Source organism: Taudactylus pleione, unplaced genomic scaffold (genome assembly GCF_031769625.1).
Source record: "Taudactylus pleione unplaced genomic scaffold, aTauple2 ptg000885l, whole genome shotgun sequence".
In the NCBI taxonomy this organism is placed as follows: domain Eukaryota; kingdom Metazoa; phylum Chordata; class Amphibia; order Anura; family Myobatrachidae; genus Taudactylus; species Taudactylus pleione.
Window position 1 is genome coordinate 1,256,408 of NW_028285286.1, and position 25,159 is coordinate 1,281,566.

General features: G+C 48.0%; 1 protein-coding gene across 2 annotated transcripts in view; it reads left to right on the forward strand.

Moving 5' to 3' along the window:
• The window catches only part of DPY19L3 (dpy-19 like C-mannosyltransferase 3), a 51,972-nt gene extending 33,647 nt beyond the window's left edge, over window positions 1-18,325 (forward strand). For both annotated transcript variants that reach the window (XM_088458972.1, XM_088458973.1), the window contains 8 exons: window positions 6,520-6,678; window positions 7,012-7,128; window positions 7,207-7,318; window positions 7,718-7,774; window positions 8,242-8,324; window positions 13,635-13,767; window positions 15,312-15,470; window positions 16,583-18,325. In XM_088458972.1, the coding sequence (XP_088315098.1) occupies window positions 6,520-6,678; window positions 7,012-7,128; window positions 7,207-7,318; window positions 7,718-7,774; window positions 8,242-8,324; window positions 13,635-13,767; window positions 15,312-15,470; window positions 16,583-16,747 (985 nt within the window). In that variant the 3' untranslated portion in view covers window positions 16,748-18,325. The remainder of the gene's footprint in view (window positions 1-6,519; window positions 6,679-7,011; window positions 7,129-7,206; window positions 7,319-7,717; window positions 7,775-8,241; window positions 8,325-13,634; window positions 13,768-15,311; window positions 15,471-16,582) is intronic.
• Window positions 18,326-25,159: the final 6,834 nt, after the last annotated feature.

Sequence of the window (25,159 nt, forward strand, 5' to 3'; positions counted from 1 at the left end):
ATGGTGGGTACACACTACACGATATGTTCCCTGCATGTCAGCCCGATGAACGATGATGACGAACGACCCACGCGTCGTCTTTATCGTTCATAGTTTTGGGGTTAAAAATGGACGATAAAGTGGACGACTGAACGATAACGATATCGTTCAGTCGTCCACTTTATCGCCCAGTGTATACGCACCATAAGACTTCTAAGCATCCTGTGCCATCCTCAGTCTACGCAGCTCTCAGGTCCTGAGGTGTCATGTGAGGGGGCAGAAGATGCTGATCTCTCTAACACTGACTCCCCTCCGGGGGAAGATGAGAGTCAGTCAAAAATTAATATTCCTGCCTTGGTGCGAGCTGTTAAATCCATCTTATTTATAGAAGATGACGAACCAGCCCCTAAATCAAAGCACCCACTGTCTAAATGACAGAAAGAAGTTTCTCAGAATTCTCTCTATCGAATCAACTAGCTGAACATATGGCAACAGCCTGGCAGACGCCTGGTAAGAGGTTTCAACCAAGAAAACGTCTGACCTCCTGTTATCCATTTCCTGGGCTCATTGTTCAAAATGGGAGACTCCCCCGGCGGTGGATTCACATGTTACGCGCTTAATTAAGAGCGCTGCGTTACCTATCCGTACAGTATCCTCTTTGAAGGACCCTACGGATAGAAAGGTTGAATCTTGCCATAAATCAATGTACTCTCTTTCAGGGGCTGTTGCCCGTCCTACCATGGCTATTGCATGGGTGGATAAAGCTATAGAGAGCTGGGCTGACGCACTTGAAGACTCTTTTCCCTTAGATGCTTCTAGGGCTTTGATGTCTTTCATAGCTCACATACTAGATGCAACTTCCTATATTGGAGAAGTGACATTGGATGCCAGTCTCCTAACCTCTAGAGTCTCGGCCACGGTGGTGTGTGCCCACCGTACCCTGTGGCTACGCTCATGGAAGGCAGATGCGGATTCCAAAAAGGGCCTAGAAGCATTGCCCTACAACGGGGAGATGTTGTTTGGCCCAGACCTTGACAAGATTGTAACCACATTGGCGGCATCAAAAACTGCATTTCTGCCTTCAGCGACTACTACTACAAAGCCTCGTGCCACATCTTTTAGGTCCTTTCGTCCTCATGGAAAGCCTAAAGGTCAGTCCTTTCCTAGGCAGTCGACTTCCACTAGGGCCGCTAAGCCCAGGACCAAGCAGGCCCGGACGTCATACGCACTGCTTCAAAAACTGAGGACAAGCCCTCAGCCTGACGGGATGGGCCTCCCCTTGGGGGATCCCAGAGTAGGAGGCCAACTGGTGTCAAACCACCGCGGATGCTTGGGTAAGAGAAGTGGTTTCTCACGTGTACGCCCTCTCATTTCTATGACGGCCACCCCACCAGTTTTTCTACACAGGCCCTCCTTCAGACCCAAGCAAGGCCAGAAAGCCATACAGTCCTTGCTGCAAGCAGGGGTAATTGTGCCAGTACCGCTATCTCAGCGAGGAACCGGTTATTATTCTACTCTCTTTCTGGTTCAGAAGCCGAATGGGTCTCTTCAGCCTATCCTCAACTTAAAATCCCTGAACAAATTCCTCAGGGTACCCAGGTTCAGGATGGAAACCCTATGTTCTATCATCCTAGTTATGGAGCCTGGGGACTTTATGGTATCTCTGGATATTCAGGACGCTTACCTACATGTACCTATAGCGCCCTCTCATCAGCGATATCTCCAGTTTGCTATTCTAAAGCAACACTTCCAATTTCAGGCTCTGCCTTTTGGACTATCCACAGCTCCACAGGTATTTACCAAAATTATGGCTATCATGGCGGCCCACCTGCATGGTCAGGGTGTCCGACTGCTACCATATCTGGGCGACCTTCTGCTCTTAGCAGGATCCCCAGAGTGGCTTCAACGCCATCTGCAACTAACCATTGCTTTCCTTCACAAGCACGGATGGTTAATCAACTGGAAAGTCCTCCCTGAATCCTTCACAAAGAATGATTCATCTGGGAGCCCTGCTATTCTCAGGATCAGAGAATTTATCTGACATTAGACAAGATCTCCACACTTCAACTACGAGTGCGCAGATTCCTCTACAGTCGCGGAGTGTCAATCCACTCAGCCATGCAGGTTCTGGGAGCCTTCGATATGGTGGAGTATCCTCAGTTCCACTTAAGACCTTTGCAAAGGCTGATCCTCTCCAGGTGGAACAGGTTACCCCATCGGATCAAAGTTCAGACGATGGTGCTCTCTCCAGAGGTGCGTCTGTCCCTATCTTGGTGGTTACAGACATCTCATCTAATCAAGGGTCGCCCCTCTTGGGTCCCGGACTGGGTACTCCTTACAACGGACGCCAGTCTTCGGGGCTCGGGCAAAGTGACCGGTCAACACTCCTTCCAGGGCCGTTGGACATCAGTCGAATCAACCCTGCCAATCAACATATTGGATCTTCGAGATGTCTACAGGGCCCTCATACTGGCCAAGGACATACTATAGGGAAAATCTGTACAGGTACAGTCCAATAATGCCACAACAGTGGCTTTCATCAAACATCAAGGAGGCACACGAAGTCGGGCAGCAATGACTGAAATGTCACGCATTCTGACATGGGCCGAGGTTCACCTCCCGGCCATCTCTGCAGTGTTCATTCCGGGAGTTCTCAATTGGGAAGCTGACTGCCTCAGCTGTCACAACGTGCATACCAGGGAATGGTCTCTTCACCCAGAGGGTTTTCAACTCCTAGGACCTTTAAGTCCGGATTTGCGGTAATTTGCCGCCGATGACGTCATTATCACCTGTTTTGATTTTACTCCGTATTCAATTTGAAAGACTTTCCGCCTAGGCGGAATGTCAATGCAATGTAATAGGCGGTAAAGTATTGCCTATGAATGGCAGGTGGTAAAAAGTGCAGAATTGGGGTTTTGGGGTGCAACGTTGTGGGAACCCCCATGTAGCCTTCAAACAGTCCCCCAAAGGTAATCTGAGTCAAAATAAAAAATAAAAAAATTAAGGACACCCCAAAAATTTACTTTGAAAAAGGGGTTGAGAAAAAATAAAGTTGGGGTACAAACTTAAAAAATAGCTAACTTTACTCTGTGGGGGGGGGGGGTCCCCAAGTATGCCCCGAGTGTTTTTTTGATTGCAGGTGTTTGCGGCAGGTGGGTTTTTCACGATTTTTTTAAGTCACTTTAGCAACTTTAAAATATGCTGAACCCCATTTTCAAGTACCCCAAATTTGATGCCCATAGTTGTTTTGCCCTAAAAAAAACTTCTAAATGCTCTGCTGCATCACCTTATGCAAAGTCACATTTATGCGCCTGCCGCGGCTATTAGAAACCCTGACTTCCTTCAGGAGTTAAAAATAGGGGTACCCTTTGTCTACACTTCTTTAGGGGGGTCCCTAGAATATTTCCAGAAAATTACCGTTTTGTTTAACCCGTAAAACAACGGGGTAAAAATTTACTAAAGGTTCCCCCCCCCCCCCCCCCCCCAAAAGGCAAATCAGCCCCAGGCTTGCCAGCCAGTGGGCTTTCTAAAAATATGGGGAACAAAAAGCATATTTTAGAAACCAACCCAAGGCTGCAGGGACCATTTCTGGTTTTAAATATAGGGGTAAAAAAAAAACGTTGGGATCCCCCTATATTTAAGACCAGCACCAGACCCAACCGACCGGGGTGTAATGCCACAGCCCGGAGACTCAATCACCGGGGCTCCAGGTCCAAAACATTAGCACCCCAAATCGGTCAGCGCAAGCCGGTGATCTCGGGGGAGTCGGGGACCCTTCAAAGAAGGGTGTCCCCCCTCCCGAGCACCACAGGCTTACGCTGAAGCCCGGGGCTCTTCCCCATACCCCTGGCTTGGTGGGCATGGAGGTAATGGGGGGGCCAAATAATGTAAAACTATTGTGTTTTACAGTGCAACTACAAGTGCCAGTATGCCTGCCATTTTGCACTTGTGGAACAACAAGTTCCAGCAGACATGCGGCACCTGTAACTTCACTGTAAAATAAATAGTTAAAAAAAGACACACACACCGTGACAGTATAACTTTATTACACACACCTACCCATTCACACATACTTACCTATACCTATACCAGATGTGTCTGTCCCCTTCTCCAGTAGAATATCCTTAATACATGGCTCTGCAAAGAAAAATTCATACTCGCCTATATCCTGGCGCTGGTCTCCGCAGTAATCCAGGTACTTGGCAAAACAAAAAAACGAGTTTACATGACCCACGCAACAGCTATCAGTATGTGTGTTGCCGCACATAGCTCCCGAATGCCAGCTGACGGAACATGCACGGAGCTGGCTGTCCCGAGAGCCAATCAGTGTCCGCGCTGACTGTAGAGCGGCTGCTGATTGGCTCCGGCTACTGACAGTTCCCACGCGGGCGAGTCACAAATTGAATACGGGCCCCAGTGAGCAGATGGTGCCTTCCAGAGGCACAAACTTCACAAACTGCTGGTGTACGGGTTCAGAACAATGGACGCCGAGGCAACTTTCGTAGACGCATTGTCAGTGACGTGGATCTTCCAGTTTGCTTACCTATTCCCTCCAGTCTCCCTTCTTCCTCGAGTTCTTCGGAAGTTCATGCAAGATGGAGGCACTGTCCTGCTGATGGCTTCAGCTTGGCCCAGACGTCTTTGGTACTCAGATCTTCAGAGTCTCTCCATCGACACTTCCTTCCTGCTGCCTCAATGTCCGGACCTGCTGTCTCAGGGTCCTTGCCTTTACCAGGACCTCGGTCGTCTGTCTTTGACGGCGTGGCTCTTGACACATCCCTCCTGAGGTACAAAGGATTCTCTAGCTCTGTGGTCAAAACTATACTCGGAACGCGTCAGGCAGCTTCTGCTTGGATCTACCACAGAGTGTGGCATAGATATTTCCAATGGTACGAAGAAGTTTCAAAGAGTGGGCAGCACAGACGGTGTAATGGTTAGCGTTACTGCCTCACAGCACTGAGGTCATAGGTTCGATTCCCACTACGGCCCTATCTGTGTGGAGTTTGTATATTCTCCCTGTGCTTTCCTCCGGGTACTCCGGTTTCCTCCCACACTCCAAAAATATACTGGTAAGTTAATTGGCTCCCAACAAAAATTGACCATAGTGTGTATGTGTGTGAGCGTGTGATAGAGAATATAGCTCCACTGGGGCAGGGACTGATGTGAATGGTAAGATATTCTCTGTACAGCGCTGCGGAATATGTGTGCGCTATATAAATAACTGGTAATAAATAAATAATACCTGTGCACTGAGTAAGATGGTATCACTTTTGGCTAGCGAGCTGCTGTATAAGATAGCTGACTATCTGCATAAATAGAAAAAGGTATATGCTGTGCTCAGCTTAGACAATGTATGACCAGAGTATGGTCAAATTAAATCTTTACTTACATGTGCAAAAATAGATACAATTCAGTAAATATAATTCATAAATAATGGCGATAAGTACATATATAATGATCATATAGATTAATTCAAATGCTGATGCGGACAACCATGCAGTAGTAGGAATTTGATATTGTGAGATTATATTTCCTGCATTGTACATTACAGAGGTCATATATGTTTTTGCATTTTAATTAATGTATATGGCCTCTGTATAATGATCATATAGGTCAATATGGCCTCAAGATTAGGCCACAAGGTCTTTTAGTATGAACCTACTCCTGGGATCCGAGTACTTTCCAAGGGGGTGTACCGGTGATCCCTCTGCAGCATTTCCCTTAAATTGGTCCTAAAAAACAGCCCAGACTTGTTCCAGGATGTTATCTCAGGCTCTTTTTGAACTAGAACTCATTCTAACTCTTCCTCACCAAATTTAAGTTCACTCTCAGACATTTATATAAACTGCAGTTATTCATATGGTAACCATATATTACATTGTTCAGTTATACTGTAACCGTACAGAGCAGGCAGTCCTGCTATATTGTCACCGTATGGGGCAGACTCCTTCTATACTGTAACCAAAGGAGGCAGGCAGTCCTGTGATACTGTAACCGTGCAGAGCAGGCAGTCCTGCTATATTGTCACCGTATGGGGCAGACTCCTTCTATACTGTAACCAAAGGAGGCAGGCAGTCCTGTGATACTGTAACCGTACAGAGCAGGCAGTCCTGTGATACTGTAACTGTACAGAGCAGGCAGTCCTGTGATACTGTAACTGTACAGAGCAGGCAGTCCTGTGATACTGTAACCGTACAGAGCAGGCAGTCCTGTGATACTGTAACCGTGCAGGGCAGGCAGTCCTGTGATACTGTAACTGTACAGAGCAGGCAGTCCTGTGATACTGTAACCGTGCAGAGCAGGCAGTCCTGTGATACTGTAACCGTACAGAGCAGGCAGTCCTGTGATACTGTAACCGTACAGAGCAGGCAGTCCTGTAATACTGTAACCGTACAGAGCAGGCAGTCCTGTGATACTGTAACCGAGCAGGGCAGGCAGTCCTGTGATACTGTAACCGTACAGGACAGGAAGTCACATACATACATCTTGTATTTTGAATGAGATATTCCAATGACTAATGCTGACTATTCCTCTCCATAGAGACTTTGATGCCAATCTGTACCTCTGTGAGGAGCCTTTCCAGATGCTGCCATTTGACACATTTGAAAGACTCTCAGACACTCTGCTCCTTTATAGTTACGTGTTTGTCCTCTGCATCCTAATCGTTGCTTCCTCCCTCACTGCCTTCCACAACCTCAGGTAAGTGATTCAGCATGTCCTGGCTTTTATTCATTTATTCACTCGCAGGGGGTGTAAAATGGGCAACAGAAAACCAAAAATAAATAGAATTTTTTTTTGATATTGCTGCAGTTTATAGAGACTCGGGTATAGTTACTAAAGTCCGGGGTTTTTAGAAGGGGAGTTGTTGCCCATAGCAACCATTCAGATTCTAGCTATTATCTTCTAGAAGGTGTTAGATAAATTAGTATAATCTGATTGGTAGCTATGGGCAACATCTCCACTTCTAAAATCCCGCACTTTAGTAAATATCCCCCTCAGCGGCCGTTTCCTCGCTTTCTTGTTGTTTTTCAGCATCTCGCCAAACGCAAAGCAGAAGACGGAGAAGAGCGCGTGGTCTGTAAGAGCGGACGTGGCGTACAATGTCGTGCACAGCGTTTTGTTTGGCTGCCTGGGTGTCAGCACCATGCGGTAAGACCGTAGGTACATGTATGTAAGGACTGGGTTCTCGTTACAGCTCACACGTGACACAAACCGCTTTCGCTGCAGGATGAAATACCTCTGGACTGCCCACATGTGCGCCGTGGCCTCTTTCGGACTCGCCAGTATGGAGGTTTGGGGGATGGTGCTGAGACTGTTCCGCCTGTACACGCCGCAGAGGGTCAGTGCACTGAATATGTAATATACACACTTATAGCAGAGGGAACACAGCCGTATCGGTGATATTGGTCATCTATGACGTGTTTAGGAACAAGATGAGATAATTGTATACCCCCCCTGTCTAGTTCTGCATTCATTATAACGTAATACTCAGAATTGATCTAATATTAATACTCAGATTCTGGATCTGTCTGTACTTACTAATAGCAGCCGTTCACACTAGAAAGTGACGACCGGCATAGCTGTACAACAGTTACTATAAATCTGTGCTTACATGCCGGAATTTATGTGCTCTGAGGTGTATTTTCAAATCTATCCACTAGATGGCAGTATGGAGTCATTTTTATCTAGTCATACAAAAATAAGTGAATGTATTGTAATAAAATAATGTATTTTGCAGACCAATGTGCTCCGATACACTGTATCTATACTGGTGATACTTTATCTGGTATTTAAGGTAAGATCTCCTATTTTTAATTGTAAGATAAATCTATATAATTTGCTGAGTAGATTTGTGAGTAGACAGTATACGGCTTTGATGCATTGCTTTCATGTACAGTGGCTTCACAGAAAGTGCACAACACACACAAGGAAATTGCTTTGTCGTAAGAGCTTACCATCTAATCACATGAGAACTTATCCAGACCAGTTTATAGTCACTGGGAGTAAACAGACATCTTGGCTCCCGTCAGCAAATTTGCACATCTATATTATGTGAATATCATATGGTGCTTTTGCGTGTAAGATCTTGCGTTCTGTTTTTAGCGTCCCTTTAAGTCCATGATCTTCCCCTATGCGTGTCTATGCAACATCATTCTGTACAATAACATGTCACAAGATGGAGCTGCTGCTGATCTTAGGTGCTGGAGGGTAGAAAGGGTTTCACTGTACGTATCCCAGAGTCCAGTATATTCTGTGTTTCAGTTCTGGCCAAGAATAACCCAGGAGCTGTCTGAGCTGCAGGAATTCTATGACCCGGACACTGTGCGCTTAATGAACTGGATCAAGTGAGTAGGAGACGGTCTATTCGAAATGTCTTTATTCTTTTACATAAGCCAAAAGGCAGTGTCGTGGTTTAAGGCTGGATAAGTAACCGGTCACCGTGGCGACTTCTAGACTCCCTAAAATACTGCTATCTGCCCCTGGGTGTCAATGTGCACTCACTGTACATAAACCTTATCAAAGTTCCCACCTGTCGAAGAGCACTGCTGGTACCTGCTTGGTATGACAGGGTTTGTGTTTCATAAATCCAAATTAATATTTCCTAGTAATTGTGCTCCAGGGCAAATGAGGGTCCCCATACAACACTAGATGCTCCCCAGACCCCAAATAAGGTATACAGCATAGGGTGCATCACTGCCAGATCTGTATAACAGGATCGAGTCCTCTCATCCCAGGCATTGACGGACCCCCTACCCTCCCGCCACTTCTACATCCAGCATAGTTACCGCACATTAAACCACATTAGGGTCAGATGCTCACGGGTGCTGATGTGTTTTGGGTTTTTAATGTAAGTTAATCGCATGTAACCGAATGTGAAAATGAAAATTATTCACCAAATGTGATCAGCATTGTCAGAATGTCACCATTACGGCTGCAGGGGGGAGGTTAGAGTTGGGCGCTAGAGACAGGGATGGGGAGAAGGTCTTACCCAAAGGTCACATTACCCTATTGCCTCTCTCTTTCGCCCAATGCCTCTCTTTGTCCCTCTCTACCTCTCCCTGTCACCCTCAGCCTCTCCCTGTCACCCACTACCCACTGCCTCTCCCTGTCGCCCGTTGCCTCTCCCTGTCGCCCGTTGCCTCTCCCTGTCGCCCGTTGCCTCTCCCTGTCGCCCGTTGCCTCTCCCTGTCGCCCGTTGCCTCTCCCTGTCGCCCGTTGCCTCTCCCTGTCGCCCGTTGCCTCTCCCTGTCGCCCGTTGCCTCTCCCTGTCGCCCGTTGCCTCTCCCTGTCGCCCGTTGCCTCTCCCTGTCGCCCGTTGCCTCTCCCTGTCGCCCGTTGCCTCTCCCTGTCGCCCGTTGCCTCTCCCTGTCGCCCGTTGCCTCTCCCTGTCGCCCGTTGCCTCTCCCTGTCGCCCGTTGCCTCTCCCTGTCGCCCGTTGCCTCTCCCTGTCGCCCGTTGCCTCTCCCTGTCGCCCGTTGCCTCTCCCTGACGCCCGTTGCCTCTCCCTGACGCCCGTTGCCTCTCCCTGACGCCCGTTGCCTCTCCCTGACGCCCGTTGCCTCTCCCTGACGCCCGTTGCCTCTCCCTGACGCCCGTTGCCTCTCCCTGACGCCCGTTGCCTCTCCCTGACGCCCGTTGCCTCTCCCTGACGCCCGTTGCCTCTCCCTGACGCCCGTTGCCTCTCCCTGACGCCCGTTGCCTCTCCCTGACGCCCGTTGCCTCTCCCTGACGCCCGTTGCCTCTCCCTGACGCCCGTTGCCTCTCCCTGACGCCCGTTGCCTCTCCCTGACGCCCGTTGCCTCTCCCTGACGCCCGTTGCCTCTCCCTGACGCCCGTTGCCTCTCCCTGACGCCCGTTGCCTCTCCCTGACGCCCGTTGCCTCTCCCTGACGCCCGTTGCCTCTCCCTGACGCCCGTTGCCTCTCCCTGACGCCCGTTGCCTCTCCCTGACGCCCGTTGCCTCTCCCTGACGCCCGTTGCCTCTCCCTGACGCCCGTTGCCTCTCCCTGACGCCCGTTGCCTCTCCCTGACGCCCGTTGCCTCTCCTTGTCGCCCGCTGCCTCTCCTTGTCCCTCTCTACCACTCCCTGTCACCCGCTGCCTCTACTTGTCCCCCTCTACCACCCCCTGTAACCCGGAAGATGCTGCTGTAGCTTGTGGGAGCAGGTAAGTCACTGATGGGTCAGCAGGGACACTATGACCATGTTGACTTCTCATATCCAACTAAAGATAGAACGAGTATAAGATAGATCTGCGCACCCCACATTGCCCCTTGTCCCTCTCCCCCACCACCTTCCTATCCCCCTCAACCGCACTCCCATATCTCCCACCGTTACAGGGTCCTCCTACTGCAGTGTCCGGGTAAGGGGGCGTCCTCTCACCTGCTCATCACACTGATGATGTCACTGCGTTCTACGCAGACAGGTCACACGGAGTGACATCATGAGCTGTATAGCACAGTGCAGTCCTCTGCCCCCACCTGTGCCAGACTGTCCGGGGGGAGATTTGTGCTGGGACACCCCCACCATACCCATATAGTATATCGGTGCCGGGCTAATAACAGAACAAGAAGATTTGTCACTAGGGCAATGGCATGTGGGCCCCCCTCCTGCTCCCTGGCATTAGCCCTTGTTATAATTCACCACTGATCCGGGGGCCCCAGGCAGTTACCGCATTGCCTCAGCGCTAATCCGCTCCTGTGCCTACAGCGTTATAACTCATAGCTGCATGTAATATTCTGCCTCTGACGAGGTGAAATTTACTGGTGTGCAGTCCATAATTTTCCCTGATTAAATAATGGCACCACATCTGCTTTATGCTAATCCCTAGGCTTCACGCCAGAGGGTGCAGAGTCCTTGAAAATTAAAAAAAAAAAGTAAAAAAGCCGCTCTTAGCGATTTCCGTAATAACTATTGATATTTTTTTTATGATAAACTGTTGTAGTGACGAGATATTTAACACCATCATCGTTATTTAAAGCCGGCCAATAGTTGATGCGTTTTGTCTCTTGAGAGCCGTTTGTATAGATATAACAGAACCATAATACGTTAGGCTGCGTCATCAGCGCCTCGGAGGAAGGAGAACGCTGAGACGGCAGAATACCGGCTTTTGTTTTTCAGCGCGATTCTGCAGAACACAGAGAAGTTACAGATATTTGTCTTTCAAGCTGTCAGTGCTGGAATAAAGCTGCGTTTATTATACCCCGAGAAATGGATGATCTAGAAGCTTGAGAAACGAGCTTGGGCGATATTGCTAAAGCGTGGCTACACCCGTCGGTTCTTACTTTTCCCTTAAAATGCCTATAATGGGGTTATGAAGAAATATATATGTAATATTCATAATACGCAGTTTATAATGCCTTTTGTAACAACGCAGCAAGGCCAGAAGATCTCAGAACGGTTCTGAATCTGGGGAATTATTCTGTGCTCGGTTGCGATAACGCTTCTGTTGATATGTCCGGGAATTTGTGCGCTGTTGTCAAACGTGTCCTGAGGTCTTAGAAACGGCGCAGGTTTTGTGGATAGGAATATGGGGACACCCAGCGCTTCTGGAGGTAGATCCACAAAGCATTAAGGCCCCCATTACATGGTTACATTTCAGGCCGGTTACACATCAAAACGATGTGTTCCCAGCTGATCCGCCGGCGACATATCTCGCCATGCATACACGATGCAGTGGTACTACGGCGTGATGTACCATGGAAGCATCGTGCACAATTTCTTCTGATTTGACCATGCAGCACGGCCAACCAGAAGATATCGTGTACGACCCGCAGGAGCACGTAATTGAGGGTACACGTTGAACGACATGCACGATATGTTGTTCCGATTTGCCCGGAAACGACACATTGTGCCGATGTCGTCAGCCTTATGGTGCATACACACGTAACGATTATCGATAAAAATAAAGTTCAGTTTATGAGTTATAACGATGAACGATAATCACAAATACGCACGTCCCTTTTGTAGTTATCGTTCATCGTCCATTTAAGACTGTCCAACATGACGATTTTCATTAAGAGAAGGAACATTGGGCCTGATTCAGACCCGCTCGCGAACGCTGAGCGCTCGCAAGCGGGTCGATGTTGGCCCAGTGCACATGCGCACAACGGAACCGGCTCCGTCGTGCGCATGCGCGAGACCCAGATAGCGACGGTCAAGCCGTCGCTCTGGGTCTCGTACCAAAGGGGGCGTGCTGTCGATATTGAGTGACTGCACGCCCCCTTTGGTGGGCGACCCGGGGGCATGGCTGCCCAGACGGAGGCGTTCCCATGGGAACGCCTACCGTCTGGGTCCGGCCCCACTGACATCACAAGTGATGTCAGTGGGAGTGCTCTCGGCTCTGATAGAGCCGAAAGCACTCTAGGGCTTGCGGCAACAAGACCCTACCACAAGGGTCTCGTCGCAAGCCCGATGGTCGTGATGGTCTTGACCATCGCGACCATCTTCCTGGCCGCTCGCTATAGCTGTGGGTGGTAAACCACAGCTATGCGAGCGGCCAGGAGGCCGCTCTGAAAATCAAGGACGACCCTGATTCAGAGCAAGCGCTCTGTCGGAGCGTCCGGCTCTGAATTAGGGCCATTATTCACTCATCGTTCAAAAAATCGTTCTTTACACTTCAAAAAATCGTTCAGTTTTTCAAGGGAAAATCTGACAGAAAATCATTGGTTACAAAATGGTTACGTGCGTATGCACCTTTAGTCTCTGCAATTTAAACAGCATGAAATAAATAATTTAGAAAACAGCGCTGCGTTCCGTAAAACAATAAACCCTACTCAAGCTCATTGCGCTGATCAATGTCGCATTTCCTGCCATGGATCACCTGGAAACAAATGAGCACGAATGAGCAATTTAAAAGTCCATCCCATTCTAGGCAATAGACCTATTTCATCACTTGTAGTTCACGTTCTCGCAATTAAATTGCAGCATTGTGCAACGGATGGAAGCGGTCAAAACGGGCGATCGCCGCTGAGTGATTGCTTGTCTGCAACCAAGGGGGACCGAAATGTGGTTTGTGTAGTTCAGCCCCCCTTATAAATTGTAACGATCAGCTGTCTCCGTTAATGTTTTAGGTATAAAGAGAACTTATATTGGCAGTTATTAGTAACAGAAAATAGTTGACAATTCTTCACCTTTTAAAAGGAAAATAACTTGGTTTTACAATAGATTATGTGAATGGGTGTATTATGATTTGTCAACAGGCAGAATTTCGACACCAGAATGCCGACATGTTCATTATGTCAATATTGTGTTGATAGCCAAAGCCTGGACCTAAATTTAGCACTGAAATAATGTTGACTGGATAGCTACGTGAATACATTTAAACTCTGCAGTTTATTCAAGGAAATGATATTGTATTTATTGACGTGGTCATATACTTTACCGGTCACCGTGTGTGGTCATTTACAAGCCAATCAGCAGATATGTGTAATAATATTTCCAGCCTCCAGGTGTCACTGTTTCCATTGCTGCCCATTGTTCCCCATAACGCGACATCTAAATGCGATTATGCTGAACCAAAGCAATGATTTTATCCATTTTCTAATGAAATATAAATTGTATGGTACAAATAAATAACAATAATTACAAAGTATTGTCACGGTGTAGACTTCTGGGGATTTACTGATTGTCAAGACCGTTTATTTTTCTCCCTAAAGGTCAAACACCCCAAGTAACGCAGTAATTGCTGGAAGCATGCAGCTTCTGGCCGGGGTAAAGCTCTGCACGGGGAGAGTACTGACCAACCACCCACACTATGAGGACGTCACCCTAAGGGACAGGACAAAGCAGGTATGCTATTACTGGACTGGCCGTGGCTTGTTATTTTCTAATATTGTGCTGCTCCAGATAGTCAGGTTATTAAATAATGTCTGTCGCAGCTATCGGCCTCATTCCCTCTGTTGCTGCCAAGTCTTCGCACACCCAGGCGATCACCTGGGTGACCCAGGTGTGTTTACCTGGAATAATTGCAAATCGACGTTACTTTTTATCAGAGTAGGAAATGGTTATATAATATCCCAAATGCAATAGCTAGACCTATAGGGGAAGATGCATAAAAGCAGCTTATTGTTTCATGTCCCCATGGAAAGATTGATGTATTGGATTAGCTACATGAACAGACAATAGAAATGGTGAACTCTATGGGGCAGATTAATTAACTGTGAGGTTCCGTCAGTACATATATCCAGTTACCGTGTGCTTATATTTGCTGGCACCTGTATGGGATGTGAGCAAGAATCAGCAATGTCCTCCTGCCCTAATACCCAGCAATGTGACACTGCGCTTGTGGCTTTTTGCTCTGCCCCTGTATCTCACATGTACAGGACATTCAGGAGCCGCTCGCATCCATGCTGGGTATGTCAGTGGGAGCCCTCTCCTCCGACGCCGGTCACTGACTTCAATCAATAAACACACGGCCCCTGTTTGTAACAAAGTATTACACATTGCATAAGTGTATAAATAACAGGCACCAGAGCAAAGCAAATAGTAATAATCACGGCAGCACCTAATCAGCAAATGTCTGTGACCGTACAGCTGGTGTCAGCCAGTATTAATGCCACAGCCACCACTTTACCATGGGTGCCTAGTACCTCCAGCCTTCTCACCAGCCCGGCTGCTTACCATGGGTGCCTAGTACCTCCAGCCTTCTCACCAGCCCGGCTGCTTACCATGGGTGCCTAGTACCTCCAGCCTTCTCACCAGCCCGGCTGCTTACCATGGGTGCCTAGTACCTCCAACCTTCTCACCAGCCCGGCTGCTTGCCATGGGTGCCTAGTACCTCCAGCCTTCTCACCAGCCCCGCTGCTTACCATGGGTGCCTAGTACCTCCAGCCTTCTCACCAGCCCGGCTGCTTACCATGGGTGTGCCTAGTACCTCCAACCTTCTTACCAGCCCCGCTGCTTACCATGGGTGCCTAGTACCTCCAGCCTTCTCACCAGCCCGGCTGCTTACCATGGGTGCCTAGTACCTCCAGCCTTCTCACCAGCCCGGCTGCTTACCATGGGTGCCTAGTACCTCCAGCCTTCTCACCAGCCCGGCTGCTTACCATGGGTGCCTAGTACCTCCAACCTTCTCACCAGCCCGGTTGCTTACCATGGGTGCCTAGTACCTCCAACCTTCTCACCAGCCCGGTTGCTTACCATGGGTGCCTAGTACCTCCAACCTTCTCGCAAGCCCGGTTGCTTACCATGGGTGCCTAGTACCTCCAACCTTCTCACCAGCCTGGCTGCGGGATGCTTCTCGCTGGCTGAGCCTCTGCTGTTTGTCAGTTTACTAAATGTTTTGGTAAAAGTTTGATGCACCCTGACAGGAGCTGATTGTGTGTGTTATTCAGGTGTACCAGGTGTATGCCAGGAGGTCCCCAGAAGACGTGTACAACATACTGAGGTCATTCGGCACCGATTACGTCATCCTGGAGGACAGTATCTGTTACGAACAGAGGCACAAGCGCGGATGTCGCCTTCGCGATCTCCTGGATGTTAATAACGGCCATGTAAGACCAAAGTCATAGACCTTATTAGACCTTACTCCCACATATCCCAATGTGAATAAGCCCCTGCTCTAGTGTTACTGGCCGGTAAGACGGCGTTCTGTACACGCATGAATCACAGTGTCGCTGATCACTGATCTGTTAGCCATACAGTGTACACAAGCGTTACAGTATGAAACATGAACTCGGTGCTGGATCCATGTCCACATAACGTCCGGTATCCCTGAGAACACTGCTGTATATTGTTTAGTGGTTGGTGGGTTTTTTCCCATAACGATCTTTGAACCCTATTATGACTGGTGCCTCCCTACTGTAGTCACATGAGGTGGCGGGTTGGGTACGGGATCCAGAATACCGACAGCGGCATCACAACATAATTTGGTAAGTAACACTTAAGCTGGCCACACACTAGACCAACTTACATCCAACCAGCCAACTAGTTGATTGGTTGGAATGAAAATCTGGTAAGGTATGGGAGTAAATGACAATCAGCAATTTGCTCCCAAACGCCAGAAAATGGACAAAAACTGTTGTTTGAACAAATAGTTTAGATCAAACTTTTAACGAACTTGTCTGACCGACTATTTTCATCTGTTTTCTGGCATTTAGGAGCAAATTGCTGATCATCGGTTACTCCCATACCTTACCAGATTTTCATTCCAACCAATCAACTAGTTGGATGGTTGGATGAAAGTTGGTCTAGTGTGTGGCCAGCTTTACCCTAACCTTAATCCACCTTTCCTGCAGCCTAGCTCTAACCTTCCCCTCCCGCAGCCTAAGCCTAACCCTCCCCACCCGCAGCCTAACCCTAATACTCACCATCGGATGTCAGCGGTGAGGATTCAAACCACTGTCGGGATGCCGACTACATCCTGAGATGGCAATAAGCCCCAGCAGTGGGTTTTGAGCACATTTAAAGCACCTGTGTCTATATAGCATTGCCCCTATTAGTCAGCTACTCTTCATAACTTTCTATATTTCATTAATGGGATGTTGAGGTTCCAGCGTAGGTAGTGCCCTTTACACCATTGTTTCTGTCTGTGCCTTGGAGCATGAGGGCATTATCCGGGCAGCATAACAGGCCTTGTTGTCTTTCTTCATTTTTTCGGCTACAGGTCATGGATGGTACCGGTGACAATGACCCCGACCTGACGCCTTCACCCTTCCCCCGTTTTTGTCACGAAATAAAGAAAGACCTGCCCCCCTACACCAAACACTTCACCAGGGTGTTTCTGAACAAAACTTTCGCTGTTTACAGACTGTCGCGGAAAGTGAAGTAACCCGGAGCTGGCAGACCGGATTGTAATACTGCCTCGCTGAGCCGCTGCGTCTCCTCCGCAGGGAAGTTGGATCACTCCTTTGCTTGAAGACGCGTCTTCTCTTCTCTCTGCCCAGACATAGTCCGTTTTTATTGTGCGTTTCCAGTGTAGTGTTTGAACTGAAGATGAGGTGAATTGTGAAACTGCGTGATTGCGATGGAGAACTGCGCTTGGTGGTTTCCTCTCCGTCTTCAGGATTTCCCGCGTTATCCTTTTCTTGCAGACGCACTGCTACCAACGCAGTTTGTAAGATTAGAATAACCCAACTCATCCATAACATTACTCGCCAAGTCGTTCTGTGTCCCTGAGCCATGAGAAATGATTAGGACGTGATAGAGAACAGTTCTTGTACAAGCAGCGTATAATTGGTGCTTGTAACCTCAGCCACTTCCCGTTTATGTTACCAGCAGGTGGCAGGATGTAGAGGTCTCGTTACTTGCCAGCCACCATTACTGCCATTTATATGTCATAAACACTGTGTAATAAGTGCCAAGAGGGGCGGCAAGCAAACATATCCTAAACTGTGGGTTGTCCAGGACACCAACCCCCATTGTTCTGTAAATTAGGTGGTATGTAAAGTGTGTGAGTGTAGAAATTGGGCTGTCTTCTGTTATTGTAATATAAGTATTTTAGTTTTATTTTGTTTTTTTCTTTTTTTTTTCAATGGGAGCTTGTCCAGGCTTTGCCGTAGGTGGGCGGGCTTTTACAATAGGATTAGTCGGTTTGGTGAGTCTTGAGTCCACCCATTGCTGTATTTCGGGGGGCCTGAAATATTACGGTTTTAGTAAATGAGTATTACATGTCCAGTTAGGTGACTGGCATGACCGAGCAGTATTAATTTAACCAGAGATGAAAGCATTAGTACCGTATCATTAATACTATACATCTTATTTTTTTTTATAGCTTTCCATCTTATGTGCGCTGACATCACTGCGTTTATCATGTGTTTTTTAAACTTGTATTTATTTTGTTTTTTATAACCTTGACCACTGTCTGTGTACACTTCCTAGCATTGTATTTGCCAATAATGCCAATTGATTTAGAAAGTCCTAGAGGATTGCATAATGCCTAACTTTCAATTGCAGCAGTAGCGTACACTCAGTGGAGTCAGACTTTTTATGGGCTGAGCCAGGGTTCAGCCTATCAGCTCCCCAGGAACTAGCGGCATAGGTAAGACACAAAAATGGCTGAGTGACGTTGCTGGCTCTCAGTGAACTGACGGTCTGTATTCTCACTGTGTGTATGCATCAATTGTCCCCTTCACGTAAATGTATATCCCTGCAGTACTACTGGGCATCCGATTGCTCTCAGAATGAATCCACCAAGATGACCAGCTAATGAATATAAAATCGCACTCTTTGTATACAGTTTATGAAAGGGTTCTCTCACTGATAATCCTGGCTTTGCTTTTTTCGGGATTATTACACAGAATTTTGGCAGTGATGTTATTTTTTTTGTCATTGTACTAATCATCACTGTGCTGGAGTTAGTAATTACGTTAATTGATGTTTCTTCTTCAGGGTCCATAGGGCTCCACAGGGAGACAATGGGGTGTAGTCGGGACTTGGAGGACCGGACACCAACAGCAAAGCTTTTTTTCTACCCCAGGATGCTCCGGTCCTTTCCCCAATACCCCGCCCACAGCCTGAGGGCAACTCAGTTTTGTTGGTGCCCGGCAGGAGCTGGATCACCGTTAGAACAGTGGGGCTGCTATAAGCAGACCAAGCTTTATTTTTATGATTTATTTTTATTTTTAATACCGAGCAAGCAGCGCTAGCATTCCTCTGGACGTCTGTACTGCTGCTCCATCACCCCTCCGCGGCACCGCAACACCAGCCATCAGCTAGGTACTCTTGGCGGGGCTCCAGGGGAACCCAGACTGCAGCCGGGACTCAATTGGACAAGTAAGGTGGGTCCCCGCTTGTGAGGACCCACGTCTATGCGCAGTCTTACCTCCGGAGACAGACCGGAGGCGCTGATGTGGACACCGGTGCATCCGGGGCTCCACTAGACCACCAGGGTATAACCTATACTGGCGCAAGGGCCAGCTAAGGCCAGGGGACCCGGTGGTTGATGTCAGTATAGGGGAGAAGGCGCTCTCCCTGCAGCCCCTCCCCCAGCTCAGGGCGCCATTCCACTGCGGTCTTGCCGCCCCTGAGCTGCTCCTCCGCCCCCTCAGAGGCTCGCGGCAGCCATTTTCTGCGTCAGGTCTCTGGGAACGCTGGGTCCGGTCTCCATGTATACCGCTCCCAGGAGCCAGGTTATACAGCACTATTTCTTACCAGCCACTGCTGTCTGTGTAGTTATACTGTATACTCTGCAGTGTATGTAACCTGTGCTAGCGCTGCTGTCTGTGTAGTTATACTGTATACTCAGCATTGTATGTGACTTGTGCTAGCCTTGCTGTCTGTGTAGTTATACTGTATACTCTGCAGTGTATGTGACTTGTGCTAGCGCTGCTGTCTGTGTAGTTATACTGTATACTCTGCAGTGTATGTGACCTGTGCTAGCGCTGCTGTCTGTGTAGTTATACTGTATACTCTGCATTGTATGTGACTTGTGCTAGCGTTGCTGTCTGTGTAGTTATACTGTATACTCTGCAGTGTATGTGACCTGTGCTAGCGCTGCTGTCTGTGTAGTTATACTGTATACTCTGCAGTGTGTGTGACCTGTGCTAGCGCTGCTGTCTGTGTAGTTATACTGTATACTCTGCAGTGTATGTGACCTGTGCTAGCGCTGCTGTCTGTGTAGTTATACTGTATACTCTGCAGTGTATGTGACCTGTGCTAGCGCTGCTGTCTGTGTAGTTATACTGTATACCCTGCAGTGTATGTGACTTGTGCTAGCGCTGCTGTCTGTGTAGTTATACTGTATACTCTGCAGTGTATGTGACCTGTGCTAGCGCTGCTGTCTGTGTAGTTATACTGTATACTCTGCAGTGTATGTGACCTGTGCTAGCGCTGCTGTCTGTGTAGTTATACTGTATACTCTGCAGTGTATGTGACTTGTGCTAGCGCTGCTGTCTGTGTAGTTATACTGTATACTCTGCAGTGTATGTGACTTGTGCTAGCGCTGCTGTCTGTTTCTTTTCTCAACAGTCAGCTTATACCGTTCCCTTTCTTCATTATAACCCTGGAATACTGTGGTATAGGGGGTTTATTGTACCTCGCATTTTCCTATATTTTTGAGGGCTATCACATACTGTATATATGTGTTGCGCACTACACAGTGCCATATTGTACATATATCTGGGTTGCCCACTGCACTGTGCCAGATTGTGTACAACATTATCCTTGCAGCTATGTCTAGCAAAGGCAAGAATAACAAGCAGCCTGTTGCTCTATCTCTGGTGTCTTGGAAGTCCTGCTTAGCAGGCTTAGCTTCAGAGGTTCTCATTCAAGATGGTCTATGTGCCACCTGGCCCATCAACCCCGGCATCCTCTCCTCAGGACCCCCCCTGGGCTTCCTTTTCACAGGTCCTGGCAAAAATTGCAGACCACCTAGCGGTCGCAGTGGTAGCTCCCCCTATGGGATGGCCACAGCAGGTACTCCCTGCAAATCCTTTGCCTCCCCCATGGGTAGACATTCTTTCTACCTCAGTTCAAAGTCTGGCGGCTACCTCTACCGCCTTCAAACAAATACTGCAAACTAAGAAACCCTTACCTAGTAAACCTACTAAGCGTGCTGTGTTATCTTCCCATACCAGCCAGCTGGGGAGGCAGAAGACGCAGACCTCTCTCACTCTGTCTCCCCCCTCTAAATTGAATATACCTGCACTTGTGAGAGCTGAACCCACTCCTAAGGTAAAAGAGCCACTATATAAGTGACAGAAGGTAGTCCGTTATCTGATCATATGAGTGAAGCATGGAATATGCCCAGTAAAAGGTTTCAGCTGCCTAAACGCTTGAGTTCCTTTTACCCTCTTCTGATTGAACTAAATGGGAAGTTCCCCCTGCAGTGGGTGCCCACGTGAAACGCCTGCTTAAGAACGCTTACCTTACCTATCCATACTGCAACCTCCTTAAAGGAGACTACGGATAGAAGGACTGAAGCTTGCCTGAAGTCTATTTACTCTCTTACAGGAGCTATTACTCGTCCTGCCAGGGCTACGGCCTGGGTGGCTAACGCCATTAAGAGTTGGGCAGAGACCCTAGAATATACATTTCCCTCTGATGCTTCGAGGGAACAGCTGTCCTACATCTCTCACATTAGAGATGCAGCCTCCTATTTGGGAGAGGCGGCTTTGGATACTTGTCTCCTAGCTTCCAAGGCATCTTCTACTACAGTGGTAGCCCGCTGTATCATTTGGCTTTGTTCATGGAAGGCAGATTAGGACTCTAAAAAGGCTTTGGAGTCTCTGCCTTATTTTGGGAGATCCTGTTTGGCCCAGAATTGGACACGATTGTGACCACCTTGGCAGCTTCCAAGACAGCGTTCTTGCCCTCTGCATCTACTACAAAGCCTCGGGTGTCATCTTTTCGGTCCTTTCGTCCCCAAGGAAAAGCTAAAGGTCAGTCCTTTCCACGGCAGTCGGCATCCACAAAGGCCTCCAAGCCTAGGACCAAACAGGCCAGGGCTTCTAGACGTCCACCTACCAAATCTGAGGACAAGTCTTCAGCCTGATGGGTGGGCTCCCAGGGTGGGAGGCTGACTTCTTCAGTTCGCCCAGTTCTGGCGTCAGATCACCTCAGACGCCTGGGTAAAAGAAGTGGTCTCCCATGTATACCCCCACTCATTCATGAGGCTGCCCCTCCAGCTGTTCTTTTGCACAGGACCTCCATCGGACCCAAGCAAAGCCCCGCTCCTCCAGAAGGCCATTCAGTCCTTACTGCTCTTGCAGGTAATAATTCCGTTCACCTCATCACGGCGAGGGAAGGGCTATTATTCTACCCTTTACTTGGTTCAGAAGCTCAATGGGTCTCATCAGTCTATCCTCAACCTCAAGTCTCTGAACAAGTTTAGCAGGGTGCCCAGGTTTCGTATGGAAACCCTATGCTCTATTATCCTGGCTATGGAGCCTGGGAACTTTATGGTGTCTCCGGACATTCAGGACGCTTACCTACATGTACCTATAGCGTCTTTTCATCAGCAGTATCTCCGGTTTGCTGTCCTACAGCAACATTACCAATTTCAAGCACTGCCTTTTGGGCTGTCTACAGCTCCTCAGGTCTTTACCAAGATCATGGCGGTTAAGGCAGCCTATCTTCATCATCAGGGGATCAGACTGCTCCCATACTTGGACAATCTCTTGCTCTTAGCAAGCTCCACAGAAATCCTTTACCGCCATCTACAAGTAACCATTGCCTTTCTACAAACTCACGGTTGGCTGATCAACTGGAAAAAGTCTTCCCTGACCCCTTCTCAAAGAATGATACATCTGGGAGCCTTCCTGGACTCTCAGGCTCAGAGAATCTCCCTGACAGCAGACAAAATCTCTGTATTACAGCACTGAGTGTGCAGACTACTCCACAGTCGCAGAGTGCCAATTCACTCTGCAATGCAGACCTTGGGATCCATGGTGTCCACCTTCAACATGGTGGAGTTCAGTCAGTTTCACTCCAGGCCCCTACAACACCTGATCCTCTCCAGGTGGTACAGGCTGCCCCATCTACTCCGATCCCAGACAATAGGCCTCTCCCCGGAGGTTTGCCTGTCCCTATCCTGGTGGCTACAGATGTCCCACCTAAACAAGGGTCGCCCCTTTTGGATCCCAGACTGGGCACTCCTCACCACAGACACAAGCCATTGTGGGTGGGGCACTGCGCCGGCTACAGTATCTACTTATTCTACTCGCTCTGTGGGTCCCCTCATGAGCAGCCTGCCGTGGTGCGTCTGCTGAACAACTATGCAAGGCTGCCATTAGGTTCTATGCCTTTGATACATTTGCCTCTCAGGATACTTCCTTCGGGTGCCGGGTTCTCCTCTCAGCACAGGAGCGTCCCTGCCCTTGAACAACTGCTTTGGGACATTCCCATTGTCTCCCTGTGGAGCCCTGTGGACCCTGAAGAAGAAAAGGAGAGCTATGGTAAAACTAACCATTGTTAACTCTTTCTCCGAAGTCCATAGGGTCCACAGGGCACCCGCCCTGATGCACCCGGCTTCTATGGGTTTCTTCTCTTGATCACTTGTTTCCTTCTCTGTGTGAGAGTGAGATTCTTCAGTATAGCAGTCTTCCTTCTCTCCTATCCTGCTCCTGCCTTGGGCTTGTTAACAAAACTGAGTTGCCTTCAGGCTGTGGGCGGGGTATAGGAGGAAGGACCGAAGCATCCTGAAATAGAAAAAAGCTTTGCTGTTGGTGTCCGGTCCTCCAAGTACCACCTACACCCCATTATCTCCCTGTGGACCCTATGGACTTTGAAGAATGAGAATTAACAAGGGTAAGTTTTGCCATAACTCTCCTTTTACTCTTGCCAGGATAGATCACTTTACAATGCTCTCTCCTGGCAATAATGCATTAGCGTGTAAGCTCCGCTGAGCAGGGTTCACTGTGCCTAACGATTGCCTGTGCAGTGCTGACTACATTGTGCCATAAAATAAAGATCTCGTTCAGTGTTTGCAGTATTTAAATTTACTGAGCTCATGTGTTTGTACTGTACAACAGGTTACACATTGTGAGATGTTTCTTTACTGGTTAATTATTCAGTCTTAAACTGGGGAAAAATAAAAGACAATAGTTGTTAATTACACGGTGGTGAAGATGCAAAATGTAAAGAAAACTACGTTACACTACTCCTCTGTCGCGCCATATGGCGTATAGATGCTAGGTGTAGAAGGACACATCTGTACATTCAAATGTCTTCTAAGTTTTTCTTATATAACATGCATTTACATAAGTGCCCCAAAGAGCCACAGCAATAGTTAATGTAAGCAAAGCATTTACTTTATACCATAGGCTACCGGGAAAGTTATGGGTCAATATGGAGAGATCAGTTTTCTTCTTTTTGTGGAGGGCAATTTAGTGGAAGCAGTTTGGGTTGACCAACTGATCAGCTTCCTAACCCCCAGAAATTCAGATGACATGCCAGTCCGGTGGCTCTCCCAACTCTGCCGGTACTGGAAGCCTATCTGGGCCGGTTCCAAATTAGATTTCTGGCCGACAGCCATTTTATATATAATGCATCAACCAAACTTCTCGTAGAGCAGGTAAAATGCCAGACAATCAGGCTTTTTCTTTTTCCCAAGTACTGTTATCCCAGTGCCAGAAGAACAGTAAGGAACAAGGTTTTAAAACTTTTCCTGATCCCAAAGGCAGGCAGATCTCTTTTGGCTCATGTACATCAAGTCTCTAAAAAAAATCAGGTTTGGGTTGACAGATCCAAACAGGAATCTTTTGGATCATTCACAGGGAGCATAGTGTCCATGGAGGTAGAGGATGGTTATTTACAATGTCCGATCTGGGAAGGACACTGAAGTCTTCTCAGGTTGGTCATGCAGCTTCATAATTTCAATTTCTGGGGTCAATCTTTTGGTTTAGAGATTGCTGCAAGTATTCCCGAAGTTCAGGTTATTCTGAGGTTCAAAGAGATGACCATAAATTCTTTACCTGGACAGTGTTTTGTTCAATTCAGGATCTCCAGACTTGTTTCTAGGGCATGGAAAGCAAGCACAGATATTAGAGTCCCATGGGTGGTTATCAATCATCGTTTCAGACCAACAGCTGACCTCTTCTGCCTGAATGTTTTGGCAAACATGGTCTTGACATTTGAGGCTATATCAAAATAGAACAAGCTACACCACAGCTTGGCCAGTCAACTCATCAAGCTATCCTCTAAGGCCCATCAGTTGCTACTTTGTTGGCTGAGATTAGACACCCTGAACTGGTTTTTCTCTTGGTGATGAGGTACATAAGACACATAGGTCTCACCTTCAGACCAGCAGAACTTTGCATTGATCAGAGAGAGATGCAGATGGCCACGGTCAACCCAGGGGTAGATATCTGGAGAGGCAATTTTGTCAACAGGTCTGTCATCTTTTCCCCGCAGAATGGTCCTAATATGCCAAAGTTTTATTTATGGCAGTTGTGGAAAAAGTGGGATCTGCCCAATGATGACATGATGGCATGGCGGTTGAACAAGAAGTTGAAGGGGGTTTTGCTCAAGGACAAGGATTCTAAGAGTGCTCTTGGTAGACACTATGGGCCTGATTACTTACGGATCGCAACTGCGAATGCAATAGCGATTACGCACACAGTTCAACTGAGATAGTATGCTAATCCATTGCGATCATAATACCATTGCAGCACTACACAAGGACGCCCACTTTACCGTACACACATCCGGAATGTTTAGCAAGACTGCAAAACCATCGGTACAATCGAGTACCATCACAGCCTCACGCACACTTGCACAAGCTCTGACCTTACTCAGGAATTGC